The sequence below is a fragment of the Rosa chinensis genome, chromosome 4, assembly GCF_002994745.2.
Source record: "Rosa chinensis cultivar Old Blush chromosome 4, RchiOBHm-V2, whole genome shotgun sequence".
Lineage (NCBI taxonomy): Eukaryota > Viridiplantae > Streptophyta > Magnoliopsida > Rosales > Rosaceae > Rosa > Rosa chinensis.
This window is the reverse complement of record NC_037091.1, coordinates 7,180,736-7,201,401: the sequence shown is the minus strand read 5'-3', so window position 1 is coordinate 7,201,401 and position 20,666 is coordinate 7,180,736. Positions and strand designations below refer to the sequence as shown.

The following is a 20,666-nucleotide window of genomic DNA, read 5'->3' as shown; positions in this document are numbered from 1 at the left end:
TCGAGACCATCCTATGCAAAGGACACTAAGGAAAATATTCCATTCTTACAAAGAATCCAAGGTGATATTTGTGCACCTATTCAACCAACTTGCGGACCATTTTGATATTTTATGGTGTTGGTTGATGCATCGACACAATGGTCACATGTCATGCTATTGTCCACAAGAAATGCTGCATTTGCTAAACTCCTAGCACAAATCATTAAATTAAGGGCTCACCACCCTGATCATCCTATTAAGTCAATTCGTCTTGACAATGCTGGAGAGTTTACATCAAAAACGTTTGATGACTATTGCATGTCTATTGAGATTGAGGTTGAACACCCTGTTCCTCATGTTCACACCTAAAATGGTCTCGCAGAAGCTGCCATTAAAAGACTTCAAATGGTCGCTAGAGCATTGGTTATGCTCACCAATCTCCCTGTTTCTGCTTGGGGCTATGAAATATTGCATGCAGCTGTGCTCATTCGTTTGAGGCCAACTACCACTAAACCCCTTTCTGCGTCCCAGATGGTTACTGGATATGAGCCAGATGTCTCACACTTACGCATATTTGGGTGTACAGTTTATGTGCCAATTGCGCCGCCACAGCGCACCAAAATGGGTTCTCAAAGACGATTAAGCATTTATGTTGGATATGACTCTCCAACCATTATCCGCTACTTAGAACCTTTGACAGGCGATCTATTTACCTCTAGATATGCGGATTGTCACTTTGATGAGACAGTCTTCCAGTCGTTAGGGGGAGATAGGAACAATAATGTTCAACATGAACGACATGAATTGTCGTGGTCTGTCCCCACTTTGTCTCATCTTGATCCCCGAACCTCACAGTCCGAAATTGAAGTGCGGAGAATTCTCGATCTTTAGAATGTAGCAAATTCTATGCCTGATGCGTTTTCTGATATCGCTAGAATGACAAAATCACATATACCTATTGCAAACTTGCCTGCAAGGACTGATGTCCCTAAAAATCATGGACATGGCGCCACCCCTAGGGGCATTGGGCATCGCGCCGCCACCACTAATAGTGATGGCAATGTGGCTCGGGCCGGGCTCCCAGCAAGGAAACGTGGGAGGCCCAAAGGTTTGATGGATTCTGGCTCGAGAAAGAAAGCGAGTTTGGCACTGAAAGATCCACTAATCATCACATAAATAACCCGTCTCATGAAGATATTCCAGATTATGGTTATGTCCAAGAGACATTGGGGGACGCTCCAATGTTAGAACCAATTCCAGGGAATAGGGAGATCTCCATGAATTACACTAGTGTACATGAGATGTTGAATCGAGATTCTATTATCCTTGATTATGTGTTTGCATATTCTATTGCTCAAGGAATTATAGAACACAATGATATCGAACCTCGCTCCGTTGAAGAATGTCAACGAATAGCAGACTGGCCTAAATGGAAAGATGCGATCCAGGTTGAATTGGATTCACTAACAAAGAGACAGGTATTTGGGCCTATAACGCTGACACCCCCAAGTATAAAGCCTGTTAGCCATAAATGGGTCTTTGTTAGAAAGCGTAATGAGAAAAATGAGGTTGTTAGATACAAAGCCCGCCTTGTGGCGCAAGGTTTCTCACAACGCCCTGGAATCAACTACGAGGAGACATATTCTCTCGTAATGGACGTTATAACGTTCCGCTACCTTGTCAGTTTGGTAGTTTCCGAAAAACTTGACATGCAGCTTATGGATATGGTTACAGCATATCTCTATGGGGATCTAGATTCAGAGATATATATGAAGGTTCCAGATGGACTTCAATTACCCAAGTCAAGTGGCTCTAAACCACGGAGCGCGTTTTCAATAAGATTGAGACGCTCACTATATGGATTGAAACAATCCGTACGGATGTAGTATAACTGTCTAAGTGACTACTTGATTGGGAAGGGATATGTCAACATTGAAATATACCCATGCGTGTTTATAAAGAGGACAAGTTCCGGATTTGAAATTGTAGCAGTTTATGTCGATGACATGAACCTAATTGGAACTCTAGATGAGTTAAAGGAAACTGCTAAGTACTTGAAATCCGAATTTGAGATGAAAGATCTTGGGAAAACACGGTTTTGCCTTGGACTAGAACTCGAGCACCGTAGTGATGGGATTATGATCCATCAGTCAGCATATACTCAAAAATTATTAAGGCGCTTTAATGAAGATAAAGCAAAGCCTGTGAGTACTCCTATGATCAGTCGTAGTCTTGAGCCTGAAAAAGATCCGTTTCATCCAAGGGATGAGGACGAAGACTTATTAGAGGCTGAAGTGCCCTATCTAAGTGCAATAGGCTCATTATTGTACTTAGCTCGATGCACAAGACCGGACATCTCATTCGCAGTGAACTTGTTAGCTCGACACAGTTCTGCGCCAACACGCCGCCGTTGGATTGGCATAAAGACAATCTTTCGATACTTGAGAGGTACGATTGATATGGGCTTGTTCTATCCCTATAGAGAGAAAAGAAATAACGGAAGTGTGGGATCGGACTCCACAAGGCAAAACGCCACCTTCCGTGCTCCTCCTCCCTTCCATCAAAATGACAACGATGTCTTGATGGGTTTTGCTGATGCAGGGTATCTCTCTGACCCTCACAAAGGTCGCTCCCAAACGGGTTATTTCTTTACCATGGGAAGCACTGCGATATCTTGGAGGTCTACAAAGCCAACCCTTGTTGCTACTTCCTCAAATCATGTAGAGATTATCGCTCTCCATGAAGCCGTGCGAGAATACATATGGCTAAGGTATGTAGTTAGACACATTCGAGGAACTTGTGGTTTGAAGTCTATCACAGATAAACCTACATACATTTATGAAGATAATGCAGCTTGTATTGAGCAAATGAAGTTAGGTTTCATCAAGGGCGACAACACCAAGCATATATCGCCTAAGTTCTTTTACAATCAGCAACAACAAACACTTCTAAATATTGAAGTTAATCAAATCCGTTCAGAGGATAATGTAGTGGACTTGTTTACCAAGTCATTACCTAAATCCACATTCGAGAAACATGTGAAGAGCATCAGATTAAGAAAGTTATCCGAACTCCCATAATTGTAGAAATCAGGGGGAGACCTTGACATCAGGGGGAGGTATGATGTCTACATGTTCGATCTCGAAGAGTGAAGAACGTGTTGTGCTCTTTTTGCCCTTCGACCAGGGTTATTTTTGTCCCACAGGGTTTTTGTTACCTGACAAGATTTTTAGTGAGGCAACGATCAAAGCGTCATCACCTAGTTTGGCACAAGGGAAAGTGTTGAAGGATGTCGACTACCCCACATTCACGCGCGTTGTGCTCTTTTTCTCCTTCGACCAAGGTTGTTTTTTCCCACAGAGTTTTTATTACTTAGCAAGGTTTTTGACGAGGCAACTTAGAAGCGCATAGCAGAGGTAACACTATTGACATGAAATATCCAAGGGGGAGTGTTGTGAATGAGAATGACTATTCATGCAATACGTATTGCGTAATGTATGCGATTGACAGACTCGTAATGTATGTGATTGACATACTTGTAATGTGCGATTGATTAGTATAACTATTATGTATTGCCTTTTGTATACATGATGTAACCCTATATAAACCTCATGGTGAGATGAATACAATACATTTTTCCAATTCTCTACAACAATACTTATATTGTTCTCATTTTTTTTCTTCTGTATTTTATGTTGTTACCCCTCCTTGATATTATTATTATTATTATTATTATTATTTGGCTCAAAAAGAGGGATAAGAGAGGCAAAGAAACCTCCTTACCACCCCATATTATTAAAAAAAAAATAGATACAAAAAGAGGGGGACGAAGCCAAGACCTCCATAGTAGAACACACCAAACATTAAAGCCACCCTTCCTCGATATTTCACTTAACCTGAACTGTCCTCAATTTCATGGGTAATATGGGGAGTTCAACTTTTTATGAAACTGTTGACACCATAACAGGCGCTTGGCTTTCTAATAGTAAAGATATAGTCCTTGTAAGTTTATCATCTTATGAAATTTCATCTTGATAACAAAAAAAAATTTATATATTATTTACTAACCGAACAAAAAAGGAAAAATGAAAAGAGAGGGAAAAACAACCGCTAATTTACTCGACCTATACACCTCTTTTGACTTTTGGCGCCATAATGTTAAAAAGAGAGGTAAAACACTAAACAGAGCAGATAAAAAACCCGCGAAATTTGATACGGTAAAAACGCCAAAACCTTCGTTTCGCGCCAAAACCTTGTTTCAGTATAAAACCCTAAGGCGCGCCAAACCCTTCACCATTCCCCTCTCTCTTCTCCCCAAAAAAATCACTGTGTTTCCTTCTCTCCCAAAAACCCATTTTCTATCACCTGATCCGTGTCTTTGACCCAAAGACATGGATTCCAAAGAGGATGAAATTCCCATGGGAATTCCCCTCATGCCTATGCCAATGTTGGTTAAGCGTAGGAATACCAGCACCGGGGCTCGTATTTCGACCGTGATCAAGCAAGAGTGGCCGGATGAGGAGTCCGATAAGCGCGAAAAGCTTCCCGTCTCGAAGATTCTTAGCTCGTCGTCGATTGATGAGGTTCCTGACACCCAGGAGGAGCCTGTTCCGATCAAAATCAAGGAAGAGTGCTCCGAGGAGATCGATCAGGCTGAAGGATCGATGCGGCTAAGCGAGGCCGAAGCGATGAGTGTGGTTCCTGATAGCCTGGGGGATTTGGCGCAACAAGAAGCGGAAAATGTTTCGATCCAGGTACAGAGAGTTGGATCTGAGGATGTGGATGAACCTGTTTTGATCCAGGTGAAGAGGGAAGGATCTGAGGAGGTGGAGGAGGCCGAAACGATGAGCGAGGTTCCTGATAGCCTGGCTGAACAAGAAGCGGAACCTGTTTCGATTGAGGCGAAGAAAGAAGGATCTGATGAGATGGATGAGGCCGAAAGGCTTCAGGAGTCTAAGCCTGAGAGGTTAGAGCAGAATGAAGTTCCAGTCCTAAATGTGGAGCCTATTTCGACGTTTATTAAATTGGAGGATCATGAGGAATATGAAGCCGAAAAGCTTTTTGTGTTGAAGCCGAAAGGGGTAGTGAAGAAGGAAGCTGAAGATGGCCGAGAGGGTTTGATCAAGCAGGAAGAGAATGTGAAGAAAATTCGGTCGGTTCTCGGGTGTGAAATGCCTGAATTTGAGATTCTTCGAGCACTTTCAGAATGCGGTGGAGACCAGAATGCAGCTGTCAATTTCATCCTGGAAAATGCAGGGGCGATTGTGGTTAAGAAGGCTGATGGAGATGTGGATTCGTCGAAGCCTAAGAGCCTGGTGAAGAAGGAAGTCCCTGACTGTGAAGTGATTTCGGTTAAGCAAGTGAGGCCACCCAATTTGGAGGATGGGGACTTCCCTACAGAGCGGGATTGGCTTGCGGTTGGAGGGACAGTAGTTACTGCGCTTTCGACTTCCAAAGGCAGGAAATTGGTAGACAATGAGATTGTTAACCTCTCTTTTCCTTCTGTAAATTCCAGCAACAAAACCAGATGGATTGTTCGTTTCTCAACCAAACGATCAGGAGAGGTATGTATTTATGTTTTATGATTTGTTTGTATGCTGAGTTATTTGAATTTGTAAAACAATTTTTTCGGCTTAATGTGTTGTATGTGGTTGAATTTATAGATCGGTCGCTTTTCAATGGAATGGGCAAAATGTGTTGTTCCACTTGTACAATCTGGAAAGGTTAAGGTTCGTGGACGGTGTATAGCTGCACCTCAAGTGCTTTCTATGATGCAAGAGATCATGTTGTATATAAGGTATAAGTCCTAGCCATATGTTACCACTTACCACATTCATTCTTTCGCACAGTTTTGTTTAAGCTGAACTTATTTGCTATATGTTTTGCAGTTTTTATATTCACCATTCAATTTTCACCGAAGTTGACAAGTCTTCATGGAAGCTAGATGCTTCCCCTAACATCGATTCCACTATATATCCTCTCCTCACTCTGTTCAAATTGTTGAAAGTCCAACCATATCAGAAGGTAGTCTTGATTCTCCTTGGTAGTTTAACATCCCTGATATACAAATCCAAACACCAGAAACTCTACTTTTTGATGGTTTGTGTTGTATTAATGTGCTAATTTTTTGTTGCTTTGTCCAGGCTGAGTTCACTCCAGAAGAACTTGATTCCCGAAAACGTCTTCTGAATATTGAAGTATGTATTGACATTTTTTTGTCTATTTGCATTTATCTTGATTGCTTTGGAGCAAATGTTGGTGTTTTCTTATTTTATTGGATCTGATTTTTTTTTCATGTGTTCCAATCACTAAATGCTGTTAAAATGTTACATTGTGCTTTGAATACTATTAATTTGTGAATGCATTATCTGAGTAAGGTGTTTGCAAGAAAGGCATCCCGAGGTACAAACAAATCTTAAAATTTTCTCTAAACTCTAAACCATAGGTCCAGTGACAGTGCTTTCAATGGTGCCAAGTGTTTTGTGAAATACAATCCAATATTTCAATTTCAAACATACAACTGAATGTGACCTCCTTGATTTTTATTTAACATCATTGCATCTCCAAACACATAGATTATCAACAATTTTTGTTTTTCTATGTGTGTGTATCTACATCTAAATGGCTTAAACATGCATGGGTTCAACACAGCGTATTCCAAATGAAGCTCCATTAGCATTGCCTGCACCAAAACGCAGAAAGGGTTCCCAACAGAATCCCGAAGAAAACAAAGATGAACAAGCCATTTCTGAGTCTTCTCTAAACAAGATTGTTGGTGCGGCAGAAGTATATGACTTAGAGGTAGGCACTATGAATATGTTGTATTTTTCAGCTGAGGATTTCAGACTTAGAGTAGACATAGTATGTCAACAATGTCCCCTTGTCTGACCTTGCTCTCTAAATCTTTTAGGAGATGGAGCCCCCAGGCACTCTCAGGTGTGTTCTGAAACCATACCAGAAACAAGCCCTCCATTGGATGTCAGGATTGGAGAAGGGAATTGATGTTGAGAAGGCCAGGCAAACTCTACATCCTTGCTGGGCAGGCTACCGTATATGTGATGAGTATGTAGTTTAAAGAAAAATGAAAATGGAAGAAGGAAAACAGTACTGTTTTTCTTTTCTTCTAGTCTTTTGCACACAAACTACAATCCACATTGTGAATTCAAACAGCTTCAAGCCTGCAACTTAACTGAACATATGATTTGTCAGGAGGGCTTCTTCAATCTATGTGAACATTTTCACAGGGGAGGCAACCACAAAATTTCCAACTGCAACGCTGATGGCAAGAGGAGGAGTGAGTATTTCAATCATCTCTCTACTCCATATTTAAAAACATATTTAGCTTGTGAGGAAACCTTATAGTGCTTTGGGAATTGGAGTGACTATTATCATGTAAATTTTGTCTCTAACATCAAAAATCTGTTTAAATTCTAGATCCTAGCAGATGCGATGGGACTTGGGAAGACTGTGATGACAATTGCTCTAATACTAGCAAGACCAGGTAGAAGAGGCTCTAATGATATTGAAATTACAAAGAAGAGGAAGATAGATTCAGATACAACTGCCCCATTGAAACCAAAGGGAGGCACTCTTGTTGTCTGTCCCCTGTCTTTGTTAAGCCAGTGGAAGGTAAATAGCTTCCTTTTTGTTTTGCATTGAATAATTGTGATAATTGAATTGTATCATATATTTAAATTTTGTTATGATGTGATGTCAGAAAAATGTAGTAAGAACTTTCTCATATCCTCAATCTATTTACAGATACTTTGAATAACAAGATGAATATATCCTTTAGTTTCCAGCATATTTATCAGTTCTTTTAATAATGTCAGGATGAGCTTGAAACACATTCAGAGCCAGAAAGTATTTCCATTTTTGTTCACTATGGTGGACACAGAACCACTAGTCCCAAGGCAATCTCAGTACATGATGTGGTCTTGACAACATATGGTGTCTTGGCTGCAGCTTACAAAAGTGTAAGGAACCTTCCCTTCTTTTTTAGCCAGTTCTTATTATTTGTAATTTGTTAAATGAAAACCTAATCTATTAATCTTCTCATTTCACACTATTCTTTTGTTACAATGTGGTACAGGATGGGGAGGACAGCCTTTTCCACCAAGTTGACTGGTATAGGGTGGTGCTTGATGAAGCTCATACCATTAAATCTTCAAGGACCCAAGGTGCTCAGGCTGTTTTCACCTTGTCATCGCATTGCAGATGGTGTTTGACCGGAACTCCTATTCAGGTCTGCTTTCTGTTATCATGCTTGATAAATATTGAGTGTGCTTGGTGAAGCATATATGATACTCTGCATTCTAAACAGTAGTTTTTTTTTTTTTTCCCTGTTGTGCATTTTTGAGAACTCTAATAAGCTGTCTCTAGCTTAGTAGGGGTGGTTAATTTATTAGTTTTGACATTAATTATAAAATCCTTTGGTCAACAATTGTTGCAGAACAATTTGGAAGATCTCTACAGCCTCCTATGCTTCTTGCATGTTGAACCATGGTGCAACTGGGCATGGTATGTCAAATATTGTTTAATTTTAAGATATTGTTTTTCTATAGTATCAATAAGAACTGCTAGTTCAACTATGACTAGTGGGGATGCAGATTTATGGGTTACTAATATAATTTAGCTAATATCTAGGTGGAACAAATTAATTCAAAGGCCTTACGAGATTGGTGATCCAAGAGGACTGAGATTGATAAAGGCCATTTTGAGACCACTGATGTTAAGAAGAACAAAAGAAACAAAGGATAAAGTGGGAAGGTGATTACTCTTGAGAGTTATTTTGAATCTCTCTCACTCTCTCAATATACATTATAAGGTTCTGAACTCTTCATAGGATTTTAATGTTTGGTGTATGTAATTTCAGGCCAATACTTGTTCTCCCTCCAACTGACATTCAAACCATTGAGTGTGAACAGTCAGATGCTGAACATGACTTTTACAACGCCCTTTTTAGGAGATCAAAAGTAAGTTATTTCAACAATAATTGTGGCCAACCTTGACCCAAATTGAGAATGTACTTGAAAATGCACTGTTATTGGCTCACAGATTTGTAATCACTCATTCACTTGGCACTTTCAACAGTCTTGTTTTCATGGCTATTCATAGCTGATAATTTTTTATGCAAAATATACAGGTCCAGTTTGACCAATTTGTAGCAGAAGGCAAGGTTCTTCACAACTATGCAAATATCCTTGAACTACTACTTCGATTGAGGCAGTGTTGCAACCATCCATATCTTGTCATGAGGTGGGAATGAATTTGCATTTATTTTGACTTGACAGCTAAGCTTTTGTCCTTGTTCATTAGCTTTAACTGCTTCTAACACTCGTTGGTTTGGAGTACTGCAGTCGGAGTGATTCACAAAAGAAAAGCAGTCGGGGTGATTCACAAAAGTATGCAGACTTGGACAAGCTTGCAAGAATATTTCTTGAAGCTAGCCAGGATGCTTCCACTTCAAAGCAGAGTGTCCCCAGCCGAGCTTATGTTGAAGAGGTTGTTGAGGGTATCCGTAAGGGTGAAAACAGAGAGTGTCCCATATGCTTGGAGTTTGCAGATGATCCTATACTTACACCATGTGCTCATAAGATGTGTAGGGAGTGTCTTCTCTCGAGCTGGGGAAGACCAACTCGTGGTCCATGCCCAATATGTCGGAGATTGATTGAAAAACCTGACCTCATATCTTGCCCATCTGAAAGCCGCTTTCAGGTTGATTTTGTTGAAGATTGGAAGGAATCTTCAAAGGTTGCAAAGCTCTTGGATTGCTTGGACCATATTCTTCAATCAGGTTCTGGCGAAAAAAGCATTATTTTCAGTCAGTGGACTGCATTTTTGGATCTCTTGGAGATCCCTATGAAGAGAAGAGGAATTGAGTTTCTTAGGTTTGATGGGAAGCTGACACAGCCACAGAGGGAGAGGGTTTTGAACGAGTTCAATGAGACCAGAGTGAAAAGGGTAAGCAGCAAAAATTACATTTTGTTCCTTGCAGTTATAATTTGGTGATAATCTACTTGCTTGTTAATATCCTGCATGTATTATGTCTCAGGTGTTGTTGACGTCTTTGAAAACTGGCGGTGTTGGTCTAAATTTAACTGCAGCATCTAACGTCTTCATAATGGTACTTTCAATCTTTCTGTTTATCATTATTCATCTGTTGAGAACTTGAGTACTTTTTACCCCGAAATTAAGTACGATATGCTCACCCTCTTTTAGGATCCATGGTGGAATCCTGCGGTTGAGGAGCAAGCAATAATGAGAATTCATCGCATTGGACAAAAGCGAACAGTCACCGTTAGAAGATTTATTGTCAAGGTGAGTATGTTTTTGTTATGGTCTTCAGCAGTTATGCAGTTATACAAGCCTGTTCATGGGAGAAGTGGGATAAATGCCACCCGAACTTTCTTTAGAGATAGTGATTGGCTAATATTCTGCATCACTAGGCTTAGTGTCAGGTCAAATACATATAACTTCAATTCCGCTTTTTGTTGTTGTTGTTGTTGTTGTTGAACATAGATGAATTATATAGCAAAATTATACTAGTCAACTGGGTCAGAAGGCCCTAAGCTATCCTAACTATTCACTAATGCATGAATGAGCTTAGCATAGATGCCTTTGATTGATTCTAACTGGTATTCCAACAGCTGTCTAGTTATTGGTGTTTAGTGAGTTGGACTAGCAGCTCTTGCTGTTTTTGCCTAGTTTGTTAACGATTGTGAAATAAGTCGTTCAGCTGGTAAATACCATAATATCTATATTTTACTGTTTGAGTTATTAAAATTGGACAGGACACGGTGGAGGAACGCCTGCTACAAGTTCAAGCTAGGAAGCAGAGAATGATTGCCGGAGCTCTCACTGATGAGGAAGTTCGATCTGCTAGAATTGAGGAGCTCAAAATGCTTTTCACATGAATTTCTCTTTATGTATATAGGTAGTTAAAAGAGGGGCCTTTTTTGTGCAGTCTAGAAGTCATAGACCCCAATTTTGTACATGGTTGGGTTTTGGCATTTCAATGCCAATCACCTTCTCTCTTATTTATTTTAGTTTAGCTACTGTTTCGTAATTATGGGTAAGTTATAGGTAATGATCCCAGATGAGCAAGCCTTGTAGTGAGATCATTAATCTTAATGAGAATCCCATTTTTGATTTCATTGTGTTCTTCTCTCTCGAGGCGTAGTATTCAGGTAACAAACAACTTTGTTCCCACTTGGTAAACCGATTAAGAGCAGTCATTTTGGCTAATCGGCTATTGTTTCGAAACTGGTGCATTTAATATACTCCTGCGCAGCAAAATGTCTAGATTACTATTCATTTACGAATTTATTACAAGCTTTTGCAACGTATTCATAAATAGAATTTCAGTCCTACACAGTTAACATAGAATTACGTAATGTTTTGCAAATTTAGTTGCACTATTAGGCCCCTTTTTTCTTATATGTTTTTCTGTTCTAATATTATAATTATTTAGGAGAAAATATATTGATGTGGTGACTGTATGGTTGCAGACTCAAAAGTCCAAATTGAAACTTGATTGGGAAGCTAGGTTTAACATTTGCTTGGGAATAGCTACGGGATTGGTGTATCTACATGAGCATCCCACGCTGAAGATGGTTCACAGTGACATTAAATCCGCTAATATTCTTTCGATAGATACCTTAAGGCTAAAATATCAGACTTTGGATCGGCAACCCTTTACACCGAAGATGATCAATTCAAGTTCATCAAAGTAGAAGTGTCACAGTAAGTAGAAATATAAAACAATACCTACTTGTAAGTACTTGGACTACTCCCTTCAACACATGACTTTCCCAAGATCTCAAGGACAACAGACATGCAAAGAATTAGGAGTGTATCTCTCCTAATTGCTCGCAGAAACAAAGGAAATAAAGGAAGATCGCATGAAGAGAATTTCAAGGAAACTATCTCACTGATCTTGAGATAAAGGTCTCTTTAATACATATCATATTTACATGATTCTAAATTGATATGCATTGATTTGAATTGATCTAAAAATCTCCTTATTTATGCATATCCGATTACATGCTCAAATCAGTTTTAAAACCCTTCCATGTTTATCTTATTCTGTTTTTAAGATACGATTTATTTGAGGGGGAGTCCTGCTCCTATAAAAGGGTCTTACAAACTGATTTACTAGAGAGTCTTATTTTGCATAAAATCAGTTTTTGATTGAACTCTTAGTTTGGTTGTTTAAATCGGTTTTTGAAAACTCTCAGTGTTTGTTTCATGTATGTCATTGCTTAATCAATCACTTGCATAAGTCATTCTCAAGATCAGTGAGAAGATTGAATATGAAGATGATCGAATACAGATTGGCTAGTCTTTGATGTTGAATAAATTAGAAGTTAGAACAGTTGTAAAACAAGTTAGCATCTGTTGCTAAGTGAAAGTGTTTGTTGTGAACAAACATTACTTGTATACTGTAAACTTGATTATTTCATATTGGATTGATTCTTCGTGTTGGCTACGTAAAAAGCCACGCAGTGAAGTTTCCTCAGTGGAGAGGTTTACACTGCGTTAGCAATTTTTGTGTCTGCGTTATTTCATTTGTGTACTAGAATAGGGTCAGCTTTCAAACCCTATTGAAATTGTTCCATCTTGTAAAAACAATTGGCATCAGAGCAGGTTCTAGATTCTTCTAGTGATCCCGGGAAAGATGGAACATTCACGTGATAGAGCTGCTGGTGGATCTGTAAATAGTCCTCCATGGTTCGATGGTGGTTGTGAAAAATATACTCAGTGGAAGATATACATGAAATCATATCTCTACGCTCAAGATGAACATGTGTGGAATATTGTGGAGAATGGATGGACTGTACCTGTAATAAAAGCAAAAGGAGAAAGCTCTTCCACTGTCACTCCCAAACCAAGGAAGGACTGGACTGAAGAAGAAGTTTGTGATCTGCAAGCAGACTTCAAAGCCAAAAACAGCATCTTCACAGCTCTATCTGAGCGAGAAAAACTGAGAATCAGTCATTGTGATACTGCCAAGCATGCATGGGATCTTCTACAGACTACATACGAGGGAAATAAAAAGGTACGTGCTCAGAAATTACAAGCCTTGATCTTTGAATTCGAGACAATGACCATGGGAGACGATGAAACAGTAGATGACTTTCATGGTAGAATTCTTAAAATCTCTGGTCAATGTCGTAGCCTGGGGGCACCCTTTGATGAAGACAAGATTGTCAAAAAGATACTCAGAGCTTTGCCAGAAAAATTTCATTCAAAAGTCACAAGCATAGAGGACTCATTTGATATTGATGAGTATCCACTCGATGAACTCATCGGAAATCTTAAAACTTATGAGATGAGATTGAAGCCTGAGAAGAAAAATAAAGGTGTGGCCTTCAAGGCTATCAAAGAAGAGGAAGAGGAGACATTGGATCTTGCACTATTAACAAAGGAATTTAAAAAATTCCTCAAAAACAAGAACTCATCCAGAAATCCAAACACATCTAAGAAAAACTCCTACAATGGCAGTAGCAGCAGTGATTACAACAGCAAGAATGGAAAAACGAACTTCAAGGGAACTCATTCAGGCAAAACTAAATGTTATGAGTGCGGTGGCTATGGTCATATTTCTACTGACTGTGGAAATAGGAAGCATGGAAATAGCAACAATAAATCACTTCTCTCAACCTGGAGTGATGATGAGTCTCAGGAAGTTGAAAATGTTGCGTTTGTATCATCACTTCTACCTGACTCCGATAGTGATGAAGCCTTCTCTGATGATGAAACAAATATCCGCTGCAGACAACTCTACAAAGCTTCAAAGACAACTCTCCTCAGAAACTTGAGTTTGGAAAAAGAAATTGAATTCCTGAGAACCGAAAAAGAAAAATTAGAGAAACTTTTGGAGACATCACAATCTGCATGGGAACTGGAAAGAAGCAAACATGTAGGTGAACTAGCAGAGTTGCAAGATGAACAGAAGTCTTCAACTTGGAAGAGTGAAAAGACTGAGTACATCAACAGAATCAAAATGCTAGAACTGGAAGTTAAAGGACAACAAGTATTGAACTTGAAATTATTAGCTAAAGTTGAGACCTTGCAAGATGAGTTACGATCAACTCAAGAAAAGTTCACCAAGTTCGATGTTAGCTCTAGTTCCATGTCCAAGTTGCTTGGATCAGGAAAAGCTCCTCATGACACTTCTGGATTAGGGTACAATGAAGAAAGTTCCAAGAGCACTAAGTTCGTAAGAGCATCAAGATCATCTGTAGAAAAGCAAGAAGCTTCCATGGATAATCAAGTCATAGTTATGAAGAAACGGAGGGAAGATCAACCACCACCAAATTATCAGGTAATGCTTGACCAAGAATCCACCACTGGTCGAAACAGGTACGTGAACTCTAGAACCTTCATTCCTACTTGTCATCACTGTGGTAAGATAGGACATATCAGACCTAGATGCAATGAAAGATTTTCAATCTCACAATTTTCTCAAGAAAAGTGTACTGTTGAATCTCTAAAGTGTGAGCTTGAAGAACAAAAGGAACTCATTAACAAACTAACTGAACTGTTCTCTAAGAAAGATCTTCAAACTGAAAGAAGAAAAGATGTCTGGACTAAGAAAACTGAATTTGATACTACATGTCTCTTTGTGTGTGCTAATACAACTCATATTGAAGCAACTTGTTTAGTAGCCCTGACTGCTCTAGCTGAAAAGCGACGAGACTTTTGGTATGTTGACAGTGGCTGCTCTAGACACATGACTGGAGATAAAACCTGGTTCACTTCCTTTGAAGATGAACACACAACTGGATCCGTCACTTTTGGAGATGGGAGGAAAGCTAATATACTAGCTCGAGGTACAGTTAACACTCCAGGTATACCTAATCTCAAAAATGTATTATTTGTCGAAGGGTTAACTGCAAATCTTATCAGTGTCAGCCATTTGGCTGATGACTATGAAGATGTTTGGTTTAACAAATAGAGATGTTTGGTTTTAAATCAGAAAGGAGAAGGTATTATGGGAGGTAAGAGATCTTTTGATAACTGCTACCATATTCAGGCTAATAAATCTTTCAGCTTGCAGTCCTGCATGTCTGTAAGATCCACAGAAGAAACCTTTGAACTTTGGCACAGAAGGATGGGACATATAAACTATCAAGACTTACTAAAGCTATCTTCCAAACAATGTGTCAGAGGTCTACCCAATCTAAAAGGCAAAACTGACAAGATATGTGGCGATTGCAAGATTGGAAAGCAAACCAAAGCATCTCACAGAGTAGTGAATTCTGCAACAACCTCAAGAGTATTGGAACTGTTACACATGGATCTCATGGGACCAGCTCAATCCGATAGCATTGGAGGTAAGAAATATATGCTTGTTATTGTGGATGATTTTTCAAGGTACACATGGGTCAACTTCTTAAAAGATAAGACTGAAACTTTTGAATATTTTAAAAACTTAAGCCAAAAATTAATCACTGAAAAGCAATCATCAAATACTCACATAGTTAGAGTAAGGTCGGATAATGGTACTGAATTTAAAAACGTTGCCTTCTCTAATTATTTCCATGAGCTTGGTGTGTCACATGAGTTCTCAGCTCCAATCACTCCTCAACAAAATGGCATTGTAGAAAGGAAAAATAGGGTATTGCTGGACATGGCTCGAGTTATGTTACATGCTGCAGGCTTAAGCAAAAACTTTTGGGCTAAAGCTATCAGCACTGCGTGCTATACAATCAACAGAGTCTTCTTCAGACCAGGTACTAATCAAACGGCATACGAACTATGGAAAGGTAAGAAGCCAAATGTTGGATACTTACATGTGTTTGGAAGTCCGTGCTATATCCTACGAGATAGAGAGCATCTTGGTAAGTTTGATGCTCGGAGTGATGATGGCATCTTCCTAGGTTATTCCCTAAATAGTAGAGCTTATAGGATTTATAACAAACGAACTCGAGTTGTTATGGAATCCATTAATGTCTCTATTGATGATCAATGTATGAAACAAGAAGAATTTTTTGCAGATACATCATCTACGTCTCCATCAATTCCTCAAATATCAAGCCATGAAGTTCAGAATGAAGAAGAGGAACTCACCGATAACATTTTTGAACCAGCCCCAAAAATGCAAAGAGGTTTCAAGCAAGTTCAGAAAGACCATTCTAGTCATGACATTATTGGCAATATAACCGATGGACTGACAACCAGAAGGCAAGCTACAACACAGGTATGTCAAGATGAGGTAAGTCAAGGAAATGCTTTATTGTGTTTTCTTACTGAACATTTGCTCAGTATGAATATCATATCTCACTTTGGTTTGTATCCTTGATTGAACCAAAAAATGTAAAGGAAGCCTTGGTAGATGATCATTGGATCAATGCTATGCAGGAAGAACTAAATCAATTTACTAGAAATAATGTGTGGTACTTGGTCCCTCGACCCAGAAATTGCAATATCATAGAAACTAAGTGGATCTTTAGAAACAAAAGTGATGAAAAGGGTAATGTGATTAGAAATAAAGCCAGGCTTGTGGCTCAGGGGTATTCACAGGTCGAAGGACTTGATTTTGATGAAACTTTTGCTCCTGTTGCACGATTAGAATCTGTAAGATTACTCTTGTCTGTGGCATGTCATCTTAAGTTCCAACTGTTTCAAATGGATGTCAAAACTGCGTTTCTAAATGGTATTTTACAAGAGGAGGTATATGTGGAACAACCTCAAGGCTTTACAGATCCACATCATTTAGACCATGTGTATAGGCTTGAGAAAGCTCTGTATGGACTGAAACAGGCTCCTCGTGCTTGGTATGAAAGGCTTTCAAATTATCTTGTGAACAAAGGATATTCTAGGGGTTCCATTGATAAGACCTTATTCGTCAAACATAAAAACAATGATATTATTATTGCTCAAGTGTATGTTGATGATATTGTCTTTGGTTCCACATCTAAATATCTTGTCAAAGAATTTCAGTCTGTCATGGAAAATGAATTTGAAATGAGCATGTGTGGTGAGCTAACCTTTTTTCTTGGGCTGCAAGTAAAGCAACTTGATGCAGGTATTTTTCTCTCTCAAACCAAATATGCTGAAAATCTCATCAAGAAATTTGGTCTTGAATCCAAGAAAGTGGTCAATAATCCCATGAGTACCACCACAAAGTTGAGTGAAGATCAGAATGGGAAACCTGTTGACTCCACAATCTATCGAAGCATGATTGGTAGCTTGTTATATCTCACTGCAAGTCAACCTGATATATCCTACAGTGTGGGAGTATGTGCTCGGTTTCAAGCTAATCCTAAGGAGTCCCACTTAGAAGCTGTCAAAAGGATCATCCGATATATTGCTGGCACAGTTAACTGTGGAATCTTCTATACCTTTGACACTAATGTGGAAATTGCAGGATATTCTGATGCTGACTGGGAGGAAACTTAAAGGACAGAAAAAGTACTTCAGGGGGATGTTTCTTCATTGGTAACAACCTGGTTGCCTGGCACAGCAGAAACAAAATTGCATCTCTCTATCTACTGCAGAAGCTGAGTATGTTGCAGCTGGAAGTTGCTGCACACAAATGCTCTGGATGAAGCAAATGCTTCATGACTACGGCATCCTTCAAGGTAAGTTGTCTATCTTTTGTGATAATACCAGTGCCATCAACATTACAAAAAATCCTGTTCAACATTCTCGAACAAAGCACATTGATCTTCGATATCATTTTATTAGGGATTTGGTTGAACAAAACATACTTGAATTAAGCTTTGTGCCCACTGAAAATCAATTTGCTGATTTGTTTACTAAGCCCCTTGACACTGCTAGGTTTGAGATGTTAAGAAATGCACTTGGGATATGTTCTAAGCACTAAGGCACACGAATGACTGTCCACTATTGAGTGAGAAATTTGTGATCTTAGTATCCCTTGACCACAGTCACTAGTGAAATGTACATACTGTTCACTATGTATTCTTAGTTTACATGCCTTATTCTGGACAAGACATTGTGTACTCATGTTTCATATCTTATTCGGAAAATCCTCATATGCACCTACACTTATAGCTTCTATGGTGGCCTTCTCATTGTTTAATGTCCAGAGAGATTCGGTGGAATAGGTGAACTACTTGAATTGCTCAAATGATCTCTTCCCTCTTCTCAAAGTAATCAGGTCCTCGTTGTGGTGAACTTTCTAGGATTTGTAAGAAACGAGAATGGATAACTACATCTCATCACTCTAAGTAATCAGGCCTTAGTTATGGTGAACTTTCTAAGGTTTGCAAGAAACGAGTCGGTGAGTGATATTTGCACGTACAACAAAATATACAGACAACTACTCGAGACTCTCTCCATGGAGCATCCTTGTTATGTTTAGTACCCTAAGAATATCTATTCTGGGAGTTGCTGAGAAGAGTCTTGTTACATGAGTACTACTTGTCACTAAATCAAAGCGGTCTCTGACTTCGATAACATACGTGCTTAGGAACAATGTTTCCTACCCCTCTAAGGAGATCTCATGAGCCTAGTTCGGATATCTAGCTCTCTTCTTTCACTCTTTCTCTCTGTCACTAAACGTGGTTCTATGCCCCACTCACTGGTTATACTCACTTTTATCACCGAGTTTTTCTCTAAGATCTGAATATGAGTACCCATTCTCCTTGTTGATAGAATACATCATGTTCCATACTTTGAACTATGTTCACTTCACTACATGATCTGTGCTCTCTGTGATTACACTATGCTTTTTTTTTCTCTCTTCGATATGACCTATGCATTCAGTGCCTTAATTCTTAGTAAAGGAAGCGATCATCCACTATAATTGCTGATTCTCCAATTGTCTTTTGTCTCCTCGTTTCCTTCCTTAATGGCCATCTGACTGTACTTAATTTCCATAATGATTATGCCTAAGTTGAGGGGGAGACGTTCTCTGCATGCGTACTTCTAGGAAAAATAAATTGTCATAACTTCTCTCTTCAATTGAGACGCTATCCCAATCGGTGTGTTCTTTGGTTTTCCCTAAACCTATCTGTTTCATATATATAGCCTCTCTTGTCTCCCTCGGATTTTACTTTTGGTTGTCTCTGTGTGCAGGTTTATTCATTAACTGGTTTGTCTCACAATGGTCCGCACACAGCAAACAAGTCGCCTTGGTGGACATCATCGCCTGCCTCCTCCAGAGGACGGCCGTCAGACCGCTGTCCAAGCCGGGATTCTTCATCCTGGCATGCAGCGTGAACGCAGTCGGAGTCCTCCTCTGCGCTCCTCCTCTTCTGGTTCCTCTGCTCCTCCTCCTCCACCTGTCTCTCTGGATAGTCTCCGTGACCAGATCCTGGTGGCTGACTGGAGAATTGCCTGCCTCACAACGGACATGGATGACATGCATTCCCTTCTGGTTCGTACTCGTCATGCTCTGACCACCCTCACACAGGAGATCCGGAACTTACAGCGTCACCCTCCCGGGTTTGACGCTCCCGGTCCCTCCACCGCTGTACCAGTAGCCGTCGCCCCTGAGGAGAGCTCCACTTCGATGGACAGCGAGGAATTTCAGGATCATGTCGTCAAGCTTATGGAGGAGGTCGAAGGGCATTCCCATTCAAAGGGGGAGAAGAAGTAAAAAAATTGTTTTTACTTCTGTTTCTGCATGTTTTTAGTTTCTGTTTCTGCATGTTTTTAATTTTTGATGGACAAAAGTTTATTTTTATTTTGAAGTTGTAAGTGCATAAGCACAGATATTTTTTGGATGCTTTCTATTATTATTAAGTAACTTTACTTTGGCAACTTGGATGAGGAAAAGGATGGAAACTGATTCCTGTATCCAAGTAGCTCTTTGTCTAAATTTGTATATGTCTGTTGAAATCTAACATGCAGGAATACCAAGTTGAAAAATTGTCATGTGTTGAATGGGATTGCCCAAAGGGGGAGATTGTAAGTACTTGGACTACTCCCTTCAACACATGACTTTCCCAAGATCTCAAGGACAACAGACATGCAAAGAATTAGGAGTGTATCTCTCCTAATTGCTCGCAGAAACAAAGGAAATAAAGGAAGATCGCATGAAGAGAATTTCAAGGAAACTATCTCACTGATCTTGAGATAAAGGTCTCTTTAATACATATCATATTTACATGATTCTAAATTGATATGCATTGATTTGAATTGATCTAAAAATCTCCTTATTTATGCATATCCGATTACATGCTCAAATCAGTTTTAAAACCCTTCCATGTTTATCTTATTCTGTTTTTAAGATACGATTTATTTGAGGGGGAGTCCTGCTCCTATAAAAGGGTCTTACAAACTGATTTACTAGAGAGTCTTATTTTGCATAAAATCAGTTTTTGATTGAACTCTTAGTTTGGTTGTTTAAATCGGTTTTTGAAAACTCTCAGTGTTTGTTTCATGTATGTCATTGCTTAATCAATCACTTGCATAAGTCATTCTCAAGATCAGTGAGAAGATTGAATATGAAGATGATCGAATACAGATTGGCTAGTCTTTGATGTTGAATAAATTAGAAGTTAGAACAGTTGTAAAACAAATTAGCATCTGTTGCTAAGTGAAAGTGTTTGTTGTGAACAAACATTACTTGTATACTGTAAACTTGATTATTTTATATTGGATTGATTCTTCGTGTTGGCTACGTAAAAAGCCACGCAGTGAAGTTTCCTCAGTGGAGAGGTTTACACTGCGTTAGCAATTTTTGTGTCTGCATTATTTCATTTGTG

At 39.3% G+C, this 20,666-nt stretch overlaps 1 protein-coding gene across 1 annotated transcript; it reads left to right on the top strand.

The window, feature by feature from the left end:
* Nucleotides 1-4,284: 4,284 nt before the first annotated feature.
* Nucleotides 4,285-11,135, top strand: LOC112199003 (DNA repair protein RAD5B). The gene is made up of 18 exons (XM_024340076.2): nucleotides 4,285-5,543; nucleotides 5,643-5,776; nucleotides 5,868-6,003; nucleotides 6,123-6,176; nucleotides 6,631-6,780; nucleotides 6,890-7,041; nucleotides 7,189-7,273; nucleotides 7,414-7,608; nucleotides 7,812-7,955; nucleotides 8,072-8,224; nucleotides 8,432-8,499; nucleotides 8,626-8,748; nucleotides 8,855-8,954; nucleotides 9,125-9,237; nucleotides 9,339-9,942; nucleotides 10,034-10,105; nucleotides 10,201-10,299; nucleotides 10,773-11,135. The coding sequence occupies exons 1-18, from the start codon at nucleotides 4,371-4,373 to the stop codon at nucleotides 10,893-10,895; spliced, it is 3,678 nt and encodes a 1,225-aa protein (XP_024195844.1). The 5' UTR covers nucleotides 4,285-4,370; the 3' UTR covers nucleotides 10,896-11,135.
* The last annotated feature ends 9,531 nt before the right edge of the window (nucleotides 11,136-20,666 follow it).